General features: G+C 41.3%; 1 protein-coding gene across 1 annotated transcript in view; it reads left to right on the forward strand.

Annotated features, from left to right (window-relative positions):
- Positions 1 to 14,363, forward strand: part of PITPNC1 (phosphatidylinositol transfer protein cytoplasmic 1) — a 674,601-nt gene that overhangs the window by 495,262 nt on the left and 164,976 nt on the right. Inside the window, exon 5 of the mRNA XM_053707933.1 lies at positions 9,885 to 9,956. Within this exon, the coding sequence (XP_053563908.1) occupies positions 9,885 to 9,956 (72 nt within the window). The remainder of the gene's footprint in view (positions 1 to 9,884; positions 9,957 to 14,363) is intronic.

Genomic DNA, 14,363 nt, shown 5'->3' on the forward strand with positions numbered 1-14,363 from the left:
TTGAACAGATTTGTAAGGCGGCAACTTGGTCTTCGCTTCATACCTTTTCTAAATTCTATAAATTTTATACTTTTGCTTCTTCGGAGGCTATTTTTGGGAGAAAGGTCTTACAGGCAGTGGTGCCTTCCATTTAAGTTCCTGCCTTGTCCCTCCCTTCATCCGTGTCCTAAAGCTTTGGTATTGGTATCCCACAAGTAATGGATGAACCCATGGACTGGATACCTGATAAATTGCTTTTCTCCAACATAGGTGTGTCCGGTCCACGGCGTCATCCTTACTTGTGGGATATTCTCTTCCCCAACAGGAAATGGCAAAGAGCCCAGCAAAGCTGGTCACATGATCCCTCCTAGGCTCCGCCTACCCCAGTCATTCTCTTTGCCGTTGTACAGGCAACATCTCCACGGAGATGGCTTAGAGTTTTTTAGTGTTTAACTGTAGTTTTTATTATTCAATCAAGAGTTTGTTATTTTGAAATAGTGCTGGTATGTACTATTTACTCAGAAACAGAAAAGAGAAGAAGATTTCTGTTTGTATGAGGAAAATGATTTTAGCAACCGTCACTAAAATCCATGGCTGTTCCACACAGGACTGTTGAGAGCAATTAACTTCAGTTGGGGGAACAGTGAGCAGTCTCTTGCTGCTTGAGGTATGACACATTCTAACAAGACGATGTAATGCTGGAAGCTGTCATTTTCCCTCTGGGATCCGGTAAGCCATGTTTATTACGATTGTAAATAAGGGCTTCAAAAAGGGCTTATTAAGACTGTAGACTTTTTTTGGGCTAAATCGATTGATTATTAACACATATTTAGCCTTGAGGAATCATTTTATCTGGGTATTTTGATATACTAATATAGGCAGGCACTGTTTTAGACACCTTATTCTTTAGGGGCTTTCCCAAAGCATAGGCAGAGCCTCATTTTCGCGCCGGTGTTGCGCACTTGTTTTTGAGAGGCATGGCATGCAGTCGCATGTGAGAGGAGCTCTGATACTTAGAAAAGACTTTCTGAAGGCGTCATTTGGTATCGTATTCCCCTTGGGGCTTGGTTGGGTCTCAGCAAAGCAGATACCAGGGACTGTAAAGGGGTTAAAGTTCAAAACGGCTCCGGTTCCGTTATTTTAAGGGTTAAAGCTTCCAAATTTGGTGTGCAATACTTTTAAGGCTTTAAGACACTGTGGTGAAAATTTGGTGAATTTTGAACAATTCCTTCATGTTTTTTCGCATTTGCAGTAATAAAGTGTGTTCAGTTTAAAATTTAAAGTGACAGTAACGGTTTTATTTTAAAACGTTTTTTATACTTGTTATCAAGTTTATGCCTGTTTAACATGTCTAAACTACCAGATAGACTGTGTTCTGAATGTGGGGAAGCCAGAATTCCTATTCATTTAAATAAATGTGATTTATGTGACAATGACAATGATGCCCAAGATGATTCCTCAAGTGAGGGGAGTAAGCATGGTACTGCATCATTCCCTCCTTCGTCTACACGAGTCTTGCCCACTCAGGAGGCCCCTAGTACATCTAGCGTGCCAATACTCCTTACTATGCAACAATTAACGGCTGTAATGGATAATTCTGTCAAAAACATTTTAGCCAAAATGAACACTTATCAGCGTAAGCGCGACTGCTCTGTTTTAGATACTGAAGAGCATGACGACGCTGATATTAATATTTCTGAAGGGCCCCTAACTCAGTCTGATGGGGCCAGGGAGGTTTTGTCTGAGGGAGAAATTACTGATTCAGGGAACATTTCTCAACAAGCTGAACCTGATGTGATTGCATTTAAATTTAAGTTGGAACATCTCCGCATTCTGCTTAAGGAGGTATTATCCACTCTGGATGATTGTGACAAGCTGGTCATCCCAGAGAAACTATGTAAAATGGACAAGTTCCTAGAGGTGCCGGGGCTCCCAGAAGCTTTTCCTATACCCAAGCGGGTGGCGGACATTGTTAATAAAGAATGGGAAAGGCCCGGTATTCCTTTCGTCCCTCCCCCCATATTTAAAAAATTGTTTCCTATGGTCGACCCCAGAAAGGACTTATGGCAGACAGTCCCCAAGGTCGAGGGAGCGGTTTCCACTTTAAACAAATGCACCACTATACCCATAGAGGATAGTTGTGCTTTCAAAGATCCTATGGATAAAAAATTAGAAGGTTTGCTTAAAAAGATGTTTGTTCAGCAGGGTTACCTTCTACAACCAATTTCATGCATTGTCCCTGTCGCTACAGCCGCATGTTTCTGGTTCGATGAGCTGATAAAGGCGGTCGACAGTGATTCTCCTCCTTATGAGGAGATTATGGACAGAATCAATGCTCTCAAATTGGCTAATTCTTTCACCCTAGACGCCACTTTGCAATTGGCTAGGTTAGCGGCTAAGAATTCTGGGTTTGCTATTGTGGCGCGCAGAGCGCTTTGGTTGAAATCTTGGTCGGCTGATGCGTCTTCCAAGAACAAGCTACTTAACATTCCTTTCAAGGGGAAAACGCTGTTTGGCCCTGACTTGAAAGAGATTATCTCGGATATCACTGGGGGTAAGGGCCACGCCCTTCCTCAGGATCGGCCTTTCAAGGCAAAAAATAAACCTAATTTTCGTCCCTTTCGTAGAAACGGACCAGCCCAAAGTGCTACGTCCTCTAAGCAAGAGGGTAATACTTCTCAAGCCAAGCCAGCTTGGAGACCAATGCAAGGCTGGAACAAGGGAAAGCAGGCCAAGAAACCTGCCACTGCTACCAAGACAGCATGAAATGTTGGCCCCCGATCCGGGACCGGATCTGGTGGGGGGCAGACTCTCTCTCTTCGCTCAGGCTTGGGCAAGAGATGTTCTGGATCCTTGGGCTCTAGAAATAGTCTCCCAAGGTTATCTTCTGGAATTCAAGGGACTTCCCCCAAGGGGGAGGTTCCACAGGTCTCAGTTGTCTTCAGACCACATAAAAAGACAGGCATTCTTACATTGTGTAGAAGACCTGTTATAAATGGGAGTGATTCATCCCGTTCCATTAAGAGAACAAGGGATGGGGTTCTACTCCAATCTGTTTATAGTTCCCAAAAAAGAGGGAACGTTCAGACCAATCTTAGATCTCAAGATCTTAAACAAGTTTCTCAAGGTTCCATCGTTCAAGATGGAAACCATTCGAACTATTCTTCCTTCCATCCAGGAAGGTCAATTCATGACCACGGTGGATTTAAAGGATGCGTATCTACATATTCCTATCCACAAGGAACATCATCGGTTCCTGAGGTTCGCATTCCTGGACGAACATTACCAGTTCGTGGCGCTTCCTTTCGGATTAGCCACTGCTCCAAGGATTTTCACAAAGGTACTAGGGTCCCTTCTAGCTGTGCTAAGACCAAGGGGCATTGCTGTAGTACCTTACTTGGACGACATTCTGATTCAAGCGTCGTCCCTTCCTCAAGCAAAGGCTCACACGGACATTGTCCTGGCCTTTCTCAGATCTCACGGATGGAAAGTGAACGTGGAAAAGAGTTCTCTATCTCCGTCAACAAGGGTTCCCTTCTTGGGAACAATAATAGACTCCTTAGAAATGAGGATTTTTCTGACAGAGGCCAGAAAAACAAAACTTCTAGACTCTTGTCGGATACTTCATTCCGTTCCTCTTCCTTCCATAGCTCAGTGCATGGAAGTGATCGGGTTGATGGTAGCGGCAATGGACATAGTTCCTTTTGCACGCATTCATCTAAGACCATTACAACTGTGCATGCTCAGTCAGTGGAATGGGGACTATACAGACTTGTCTCCGAAGATACAAGTAAATCAGAGGACCAGAGACTCACTCCGTTGGTGGCTGTCCCTGGACAACCTGTCACGAGGGATGACATTCCGCAGACCAGAGTGGGTCATTGTCACGACCGACGCCAGTCTGATGGGCTGGGGCGCGGTCTGGGGATCCCTGAAAGCTCAGGGTCTTTGGTCTCGGGAAGAATCTCTTCTACCGATAAATATTCTGGAACTGAGAGCGATAATCAATGCTCTCAAGGCTTGGCCTCAGCTAGCGAGGGCCAAGTTCATACGGTTTCAATCAGACAACATGACAACTGTTGCGTACATCAACCATCAGGGGGGAACAAGGAGTTCCCTGGCGATGGAAGAAGTGACCAAAATCATTCTATGGGCGGAGTCTCACTCCTGCCACCTGTCTGCTATCCACATCCCAGGAGTGGAAAATTGGGAAGCGGATTTTCTGAGTCGTCAGACATTGCATCCGGGGGAGTGGGAACTCCATCCGGAAATCTTTGCCCAAGTCACTCAGCTGTGGGGCATTCCAGACATGGATCTGATGGCCTCTCGTCAGAACTTCAAAGTTCCTTGCTACGGGTCCAGATCCAGGGATCCCAAGGCGGCTCTAGTGGATGCACTAGTAGCACCTTGGACCTTCAAACTAGCTTATGTGTTCCCGCCGTTTCCTCTCATCCCCAGGCTGGTAGCCAGGATCAATCAGGAGAGGGCGTCGGTGATCTTGATAGCTCCTGCGTGGCCACGCAGGACTTGGTATGCAGATCTGGTGAATATGTCATCGGCTCCTCCTTGGAAGCTACCTTTGAGACGAGACCTTCTTGTTCAGGGTCCGTTCGAACATCCGAATCTGGTTTCACTCCAGCTGACTGCTTGGAGATTGAACGCTTGATCTTATCGAAGCGAGGATTCTCAGATTCTGTTATCGATACTCTTGTTCAGGCCAGAAAGCCTGTAACTAGAAAGATTTACCACAAAATTTGGAAAAAATATATCTGTTGGTGTGAATCTAAAGGATTCCCTTGGGACAAGGTTAAGATTCCTAGGATTCTATCCTTCCTTCAAGAAGGATTGGAAAAAGGATTATCTGCAAGTTCCCTGAAGGGACAGATTTCTGCCTTGTCTGTGTTACTTCACAAAAAGCTGGCCGCTGTGCCAGATGTTCAAGCCTTTGTTCAGGCTCTGGTTAGAATTAAGCCTGTTTACAAACCTTTGACTCCTCCTTGGAGTCTCAATTTAGTTCTTTCAGTTCTTCAGGGGGTTCCGTTTGAACCCTTGCATTCCGTTGATATTAAGTTATTATCTTGGAAAGTTTTGTTTTTAGTTGCAATTTCTTCTGCTAGAAGAGTTTCAGAATTATCTGCTCTGCAGTGTTCTCCTCCTTATCTGGTGTTCCATGCAGATAAGGTGGTTTTACGTACTAAACCTGGTTTTCTTCCAAAAGTTGTTTCTAACAAAAACATTAACCAGGAGATTATCGTACCTTCTCTGTGTCCGAAACCAGTTTCAAAGAAGGAACGTTTGTTGCACAATTTGGATGTTGTTCGCGCTCTAAAATTCTATTTAGATGCTACAAAGGATTTTAGACAAACATCTTCCTTGTTTGTTGTTTATTCCGGTAAAAGGAGAGGTCAAAAAGCAACTTCTACCTCTCTCTCTTTTTGGATTAAAAGCATCATCAGATTGGCTTACGAGACTGCCGGACGGCAGCCTCCCGAAAGAATCACAGCTCATTCCACTAGGGCTGTGGCTTCCACATGGGCCTTCAAGAACGAGGCTTCTGTTGATCAGATATGTAGGGCAGCGACTTGGTCTTCACTGCACACTTTTACCAAATTTTACAAGTTTGATACTTTTGCTTCTTCTGAGGCTATTTTTGGGAGAAAGGTTTTGCAAGCCGTGGTGCCTTCCATTTAGGTGACCTGATTTGCTCCCTCCCTTCATCCGTGTCCTAAAGCTTTGGTATTGGTTCCCACAAGTAAGGATGACGCCGTGGACCGGACACACCTATGTTGGAGAAAACAGAATTTATGTTTACCTGATAAATTACTTTCTCCAACGGTGTGTCCGGTCCACGGCCCGCCCTGGTTTTTTTAATCAGGTCTGATAATTTATTTTCTTTAACTACAGTCACCACGGTACCATATGGTTTCTCCTATGCAAATATTCCTCCTTAACGTCGGTCGAATGACTGGGGTAGGCGGAGCCTAGGAGGGATCATGTGACCAGCTTTGCTGGGCTCTTTGCCATTTCCTGTTGGGGAAGAGAATATCCCACAAGTAAGGATGACGCCGTGGACCGGACACACCGTTGGAGAAAGTAATTTATCAGGTAAACATAAATTCTGTTTTTTCGTGTGGTGTATCCAGTCCACGGTCCACTCTGTCAATTTAAGGCAGGTGTTTTTTTCTATTTTTAAACTACAGTCACCACTGCACCCTATAGTTTCTCTTTTTTTTTCTTGCTTGTCTTCGGTCGAATGACTGGGGGTGGCAGTTAGGGGAGGAGCTATATAGACAGCTCTGCTGTGGGTGTCCTCTTGCAGCTTCCTGTTGGGAAGGAGAATATCCCACAAGTAATGGATGAACCCGTGGACTGGATACACCACAAGAGAAATAAATTTATCAGGTAAGCATAAATTTTGTTTTTATAATTTGCTTCATTTTCCTGCTATCCTTTGTAGAAAATAATACCTAGGTAGGCTCAGGAGCATCAAAGCACTTCTGGGGCTAGCTGGTGATTGGTGGCTGCATATATATATATGCCCTCTTGTCATTGGTTTCCTGATGTGTTCAGCTGGCTCCCAGTAATGCACTACTGCTCTTTCAACAAAAGATACCAAAGCCTCTATTTATCAACGGTCTTGCGGACCTGATCTGACAGTGCGGATCAGGTCCGCAAGACCTCACTAAATGCGGAGAGCAATACGCTCTCCGCATTTAACATTGCACCAGCAGCTCACAAGAGCTGCTGGTGCAACGCCGCCCCCTGCTGACTCACGGCCAATCGGCCGCCAGTAGGGAGGTGTCAATCAACCCGATCGTACTCAATCGGGTTTATTTCCGGCGATGTCTGTCCGCCTGCTCAGAGCAAGCGGACAGGGTTATGGAGACCGCTGCTTCATAACTTGTGTTTCTGTCGAGTCTGAAGACTCGCCAGAAACACGGCCCTTCAAGCTCCGTACGGAGCTTGATAAATATGGGCCCAAGAGTACAAAGCAACTTTGATAATAGAATTACATTGGAAAGTTGTTTAAAATTGTACCCTCTATCTGAATCATGAAAGAAAAACTATGGGTTTCGTGTCCCTTTTAGCTCTAGAACCATTCTGACAGGGGTACTGGAGGTATAGAGGACCCCAACTTATACTACTTATTTCTGCCCTTGTTATTATTTTTTATCCTCTTCTCCCTCCATTATCTCTCTCCTTGCCCTGCGTAGAGCACTGGGTATGTAAATAAGGCGCTGCACCTTGAGGTTTCAGGGCAGCTGGCACCATTGGGGGATACTACAGTTGTAAATGGTGCCTAGAACCCCACTAAAAACACCACTGGCAGCAAATGGTCACTATGGCTGATTATAGATTTTTTTTGTTTCTTCTCTGCACAGAAGAAAATGTTGCCCAAACCATTCATATAAATAATTATTAATGCTTTACCACATGGCTGCGTAATGTTCCAGTTTAGAAGGTTAAATTAATGACTTGTGCAGAATTAATTGATTTCTAGCTCCAATTTTAGGATTAAATTACATCGACTGGATAAGGCATTTTGCTAACGGATTAAAAAAATACAAACCATGTATGGCTGCAGTATTGCGTATTAACAAACATGCGGCAAATCTGTACATAGGAGATTAAAAACCCGCTCTGTTTAGGATAGGCAACAATGATTGTCTATACAAATGACTTATTATAAAATGTTTCTGCATTTAGCTCCATCAAATATGATTTATTTTATAAATTGAACAACTGTCATTTGGCTGATATCATGTTTATATTTAGCAATTCCTGAACATGAATCTAAAAGTGTCAATAGTCTCAGATGATGATTCAATCAATTCATAATAAAGAAATTGCCAACCTATTAGGCACAAGCAGTGCAAATCTAATCTATTTGTTCTGCTGGTGTTTTTGCTTCCTATCTGAAAATAAAATGCAGCCAATAGTCAGCTTATTATTATACACACACACACACATTTGCACACACACACACATACATACCTAAACACACACTCACACACACACATATACACACACACATTCATACTTACCTAAATACACACACACACACATAAATGCACATACACACAGACATACCTAAACACACACACTTACATAAACACACACACACATACATAAACACACACACTCACACACACATACACACGCATACCTAAACACACACACTTACATAAATAAACACACACACATCCATAAACACACACACATACATACATAAACGCACACACACATGTTGATGTGATATACTTAGATTTTGCAAAGGCGTTTGATACAGTGCCACATGAGAGATTAATGTACAAAATTAAGGGACTGGGAATAGCTGGAAATGTTAGCTCATGGATAAATATCTGGATAAAAGACATGGAGCAACGAGTAGTAGTAAATGGATCATACTCAGATTGGACAAAGCTAATCAGTGGAGTCCCCCAGGGATCAGTACAGGGCCCTGTTATTTTTAATATTTCTATTAATAACTTGGAGCAAGGATTAAATAGCAACAGCTCTATTTTTGTAGCTGATATAAAGCTGTGTAAGGTCATTAAGTCAAAGCAGGATAAACTAGCGTTACAAGGGGATCTGCAAAAATTAGAAGTATGGGCGGGTAAATGGAAAATTAGATTTAATATGGGAAAATGCAAGGTTCTACATTTTGGAAGTAAAAATAAGCAGGCAATTTTTTATTTAAATGGGAATAGACTTAACCAAACAGAGGAGGAAAGGGATTTAGGAGTAGTAATAGATAACAAGCTAAAGATGGGTGCACAATGCAGGACAGCGGATTCTAAGGCTAATAAGATACTAGCATGTATTAAAAGAGACATTGATTCAACGGAGGAAAGCATAATTCTGTCACTATATAAATCCCTAGTAAGACCTCACCTTGAGTACGGAGTGTAGTTCTGGGGACCAATCTAAAAAAAAAGACATTGCAGACCTTGAAAAAGTTCAGAGAAGGGCCACAAAGCTATTAAGGGGAATGGAGAATTTAAGCTATGAGGAGAAGTTAACAAAAAAAAAACAAGAGGTCACAATTTAAGGATGGAGGAAAGGAGATTCAATCTCCTGCAACGAAAATGTTTTTTCACTGTAAGAGCAATAAAATTGTGGAACTCATTACCAAAGGAGGTAGTGAATGCCAATACCTTAGATACATTTGAAAATGGTTTGGATACATTTCTGGCTAGAGACAGAATTCAGTGATATGATTGCTTGTGTTAAATGTGTCACTTTTTAATGGGATTCATATTATCTCAAAAGGAGCTTTTTTAAATTAGACTTTTATAGGTAGAACTCAATGGACTTCTGTCTTTTTTTCAACCTCATCTACTATTTTACTATGTTACATAAATACACACACACACACATACCTAAACACACACACATACACACATAGATACATAAATACACACACATGCCCACATATATACATACTTACACACACACACATTAGATATTTCATGTTTAATTGCTACTCTTATATATGCTGTATTTTTTTTATCTCAATGTCCCTTTAACTTAAATTAATAGATAGGTAGATAGATAGATAGATAGATAGATAGATAGATAGATAATAGATCAGTAATATATAATAGAAAAGGGTTATATAGAAGGTATATAGATAAAGAGATGATAGATAATGAATGATAGAATGATAAATGGATAGATGATGGATAAATAGATGGATGATAGACATAGACAGATAGATAGATAGATAGATAGATAGACAATGTATAGATGGAAAGATAAATAGATGGATAGATGAATAGATCGATAGATAGATAGATAGATAGATAGATACTGTGGTTTAGATACTTGGTTTTGTTTAAGGTTAATGGCCCTTGGCTGTAATGGAAAACCAACCTAACCATAACTTTTTCTCTCTTTTACAGTGTTCTTTTTTGCCGAAATTTTCCATTCATATAGAGACAAAGTATGAAGACAACCAAGGATGTAATGATAGTGTGAGTATTGTAATTATGGTCTTGCCTTTCACATACATAAATATGAGCTCATCCCTTTAAACATTAACATTACAAAACAAAGTGTGTGATAAAATCATCTCCTTTAGCCTTTTCTAATTTCAAAATTGTCATTTCATTCACCTGATTCTGATCTTGGAGCCTACAGGTCTATATTAAATAACTATTAAACAGTAAGGGCTAGATTACGAGTTTTGCGGTAAGAGCAGTGCGGTATTAACTTGCACGTTATTGTCACCGCTCACTTTCCTACAGCGCTGGTATTACAGGTTTTCATAAACCCGGCGTTAACAGGCAAGAAGTGAGCGTAGAAAAAAATTGAGCTCCATACCGCACTCCAATACCAGCGCTGCTGAAAGCTGCGGTGAGCTGGTTTTACATGCTCGTGCACGATTTCCCCATAGATATCAATGGGGAGAGCCGGCTGAAAAAAGCAGCGTAAAGCTCCGTAACGCAGCCCCATTGATTCCTATGGGGAAACAAATTTTATGTTTACACCTAACACCCTAACATGAACCCTGAGTCTAAACACCCCTAATCTTACACTTATTAACCACTAATCTGCCGCACCCGACATCGACGACACCTACATTATACTTATTAACCCCTAATCCTCCGCTCCAGACATCACCACCACTATAGTAAACATATTAACCCCTAAACCGCCGCACTCCCGCCTCGCAAACACTAGTTAAATATTATTAACCCCTAATCTGCCACCCCTAAAATCTCCGCCACTTACCTAAATTTATTAACCCCTAATTTGCCGCCCCCAACATCGCCACCACTATACTAAATTTATTAACCCCTAAACCTAAGTCTAACCCTAACCCTAACACCGCCTAACTTAAATATAATTAAAATAAATCTAAATAAAAATTCCTATCATTACCTAAATTATTCCTATTTAAAACTAAATACTTACCTGTAAAATAAACCCTAAGCTAGCTACAATATAACTAATAGTTACATTGTAGCTAGCTTAGGGTTTATTTTTATTTTACAGGCAAGTTTGTATTTATTTTAACTAGGTAGAATAGTTACTAAACAGTTATTAACTATTTACTAACTACCTAGTTAAAATAAATACAAATTTACCTGTAAAATAAAACCTAACCTGTCTTACACTAACACCTAACATTACACTACAATTAAATAAATTAAATTAATTAAATACAATTACCTAAATTACCAAAAAAAAAAAAACACTAATTTACACAAAATAAAAAAAGAAATTATCAGATATTTAAACTAATTACACCTAATCTAATAGCCCTATCAAAATAAAAAAAGCCTCCCCCCCAAAGTAAAACAACCCCTAGCCTAAACTAAACTGCCAATAGCCCTTAAAAGGGCCTTTTGCGGGGCATTGCCCCAAAGAAATCAGCTCTTTTACCTGTTAAAAAAAAATACAAACAACCCCCCAACAGTAAAACCCACCATCCACACAACCAACCCCCAAATAAAATCCTAATTAAAAAATGCTAAGCTCCCCATTGTCCTGAAAAGGGCATTTGTATGGGCATTGCCCTTTAAAGGGCATTTAGCTCTTTTTCAGCCCAAAAGCCCTAATCTAAAAATAATACCCACCCAAAAAAACCTTTAAAAAACCTAACATTAACCCCTGAAGATCCACTTACAGTTTTGAAGACCGAACATCCATCCTCAGCGGCGCCGGGAGAAGTCTTCATCCAAGCAGCAAGAAGTCCTCAACGAAGCCCGGAGAAGTCTTCATCCAAGCCGGCAGAAGTGGTCCTCCAGACGGGCAGAAGTCTTCATCCAGACGGCATCTTCTATCTTCCTCCATCCGGCACGGAGCAGCTCCATCTTCAAGACATCCGGCGTGGAGCATCCTCTTCTTCCGACGACTAACGACGAATGAAGGTTCCTTTAAATGACGTCATCAACGATGGCGTCCCTTGAATTCCGATTGACTGATAGAATTCTATCAGCCAATCGGAATTAAAGGTGAAAAAATCCTATTGGCTGATGCAATCAGCCAATAGGATTGAGTTTCAATACTATTTGCTGATCCAATCAGCCAATAGAATTGAGCTTGCATTCTATTGGCTGATTGTAACTATAAGTGATATTGTAGCTAGCTTAGGGTTTATTTTACAGGTAAGTATTTAGTTTTAAATACAGGGAGTGCAGAATTATTAGGCAAATGAGTATTTTGACCACATCATCCTCTTTATGCATGTTGTCTTACTCCAAGCTGTATAGGCTCGAAAGCCTACTACCAATTAAGCATATTAGGTGATGTGCATCTCAGTAATGAGAAGGGGTGTGGTCTAATGACATCAACACCCTATATCAGGTGTGCATAATTATTAGGCAACTTCCTTTCCTTTGGCAAAATGGGTCAAAAGAAGGACTTGACAGGCTCAGAAAAGTAAAAAATAGTGAGATATCTTGCAGAGGGATGCAGCACTCTTAAAATTGCAAAGCTTCTGAAGCGTGATCATCGAACAATCAAGCGTTTCATTCAAAATAGTCAACAGGGTCGCAAGAAGCGTGTGGAAAAACCAAGGCGCAAAATAACTGCCCATGAACTGAGAAAAGTCAAGCGTGCAGCTGCCAAGATGCCACTTGCCACCAGTTTGGCCATATTTCAGAGCTGCAACATCACTGGAGTGCCCAAAAGCACAAGGTGTGCAATACTCAGAGACATGGCCAAGGTAAGAAAGGCTGAAAGACGACCACCACTGAACAAGACACACAAGCTGAAACGTCAAGACTGGGCCAAGAAATATCTCAAGACTGATTTTTCTAAGGTTTTATGGACTGATGAAATGAGAGTGAGTCTTGATGGGCCAGATGGATAGGCCCGTGGCTGGATTGGTAAAGGGCAGAGAGCTCCAGTCCAACTCAGACGCCAGCAAGGTGGAGGTGGAGTACTGGTTTGGTCTGGTATCATCAAAGATGAGCTTGTGGGGCCTTTTCGGGTTGAGGATGGAGTCAAGCTCAACTCCCAGTCCTACTGCCAGTTTCTGGAAGACACCTTCTTCAAGCAGTGGTACAGGAAGAAGTCTGCATCCTTCAAGAAAAACATGATTTTCATGCAGGACAATGCTCCATCACACGCGTCCAAGTACTCCACAGCGTGGCTGGCAAGAAAGGGTATAAAAGAAGAAAATCTAATGACATGGCCTCCTTGTTCACCTGATCTGAACCCCATTGAGAACCTGTGGTCCATCATCAAATGTGAGATTTACAAGGAGGGAAAACAGTACACCTCTCTGAACAGTGTCTGGGAGGCTGTGGTTGCTGCTGCACGCAATGTTGATGGTGAACAGATCAAAACACTGACAGAATCCATGGATGGCAGGCTTTTGAGTGTCCTTGAAAAGAAAGGTGGCTATATTGGTCACTGATTTGTTTTTGTTTTGTTTTTGAATGTCAGAAATGTATATTTGAGATGTTATATTGGTTTCACTGGTAAAAATAAATAATTGAAATGGGTATATATTTGTTTTTTGTTAAGTTGCCTAATAATTATGCACAGTAATAGTCACCTGCACACACAGATATCCCCCTAAAATAGCTATAACTAAAAACAAACTAAAAACTACTTCCAAAACTATTCAGCTTTGATATTAATGAGTTTTTTGGGTTCATTGAGAACATGGTTGTTGTTCAATAATAAAATTAATCCTCAAAAATACAACTTGCCTAATAATTCTGCACTCCCTGTAGGAATAATTTAGGTAATGATAGGAATTTTTATTTCTCCAACATAGGTGTGTCCGGTCCACGGCGTCATCCTTACTTGTGGGATATTCTCTTCCCCAACAGGAAATGGCAAAGAGCCCAGCAAAGCTGGTCACATGATCCCTCCTAGGCTCCGCCTACCCCAGTCATTCTCTTTGCCGTTGTACAGGCAACATCTCCACGGAGATGGCTTAGAGTTTTTTAGTGTTTAACTGTAGTTTTTCATTATTCAATCAAGAGTTTGTTATTTTCAAATAGTGCTGGTACGTACTATTTACTCAGAAACAGAAAAGAGATGAAGAATTCTGTTTGTATGAGGAAAATGATTTTAGCAACCGTAACTAAAATCCATGGCTGTTCCACACAGGACTGTTGAGAGCAATTAACTTCAGTTGGGGGAACAGAGTGCAGTCTCTTACTGCTTGAGGTATGACACATTCTAACAAGACGATGTAATGCTGGAAGCTGTCATTTTCCCTATGGGATCCGGTAAGCCATGTTTATTACGATTGTAAATAAGGGCTTCACAAGGGCTTATTTAAACTGTAGACCTTTTCTGGGCTAAATCGATTGATTATTAACACATATTTAGCCTTGAGGAATCATTTTATCTGGGTATTTTGATATAATAATATCGGCAGGCACTGTTTTAGACACCTTATTCTTTAGGGGCTT

This window comes from Bombina bombina, chromosome 1 (assembly GCF_027579735.1).
Source record: "Bombina bombina isolate aBomBom1 chromosome 1, aBomBom1.pri, whole genome shotgun sequence".
Lineage (NCBI taxonomy): Eukaryota > Metazoa > Chordata > Amphibia > Anura > Bombinatoridae > Bombina > Bombina bombina.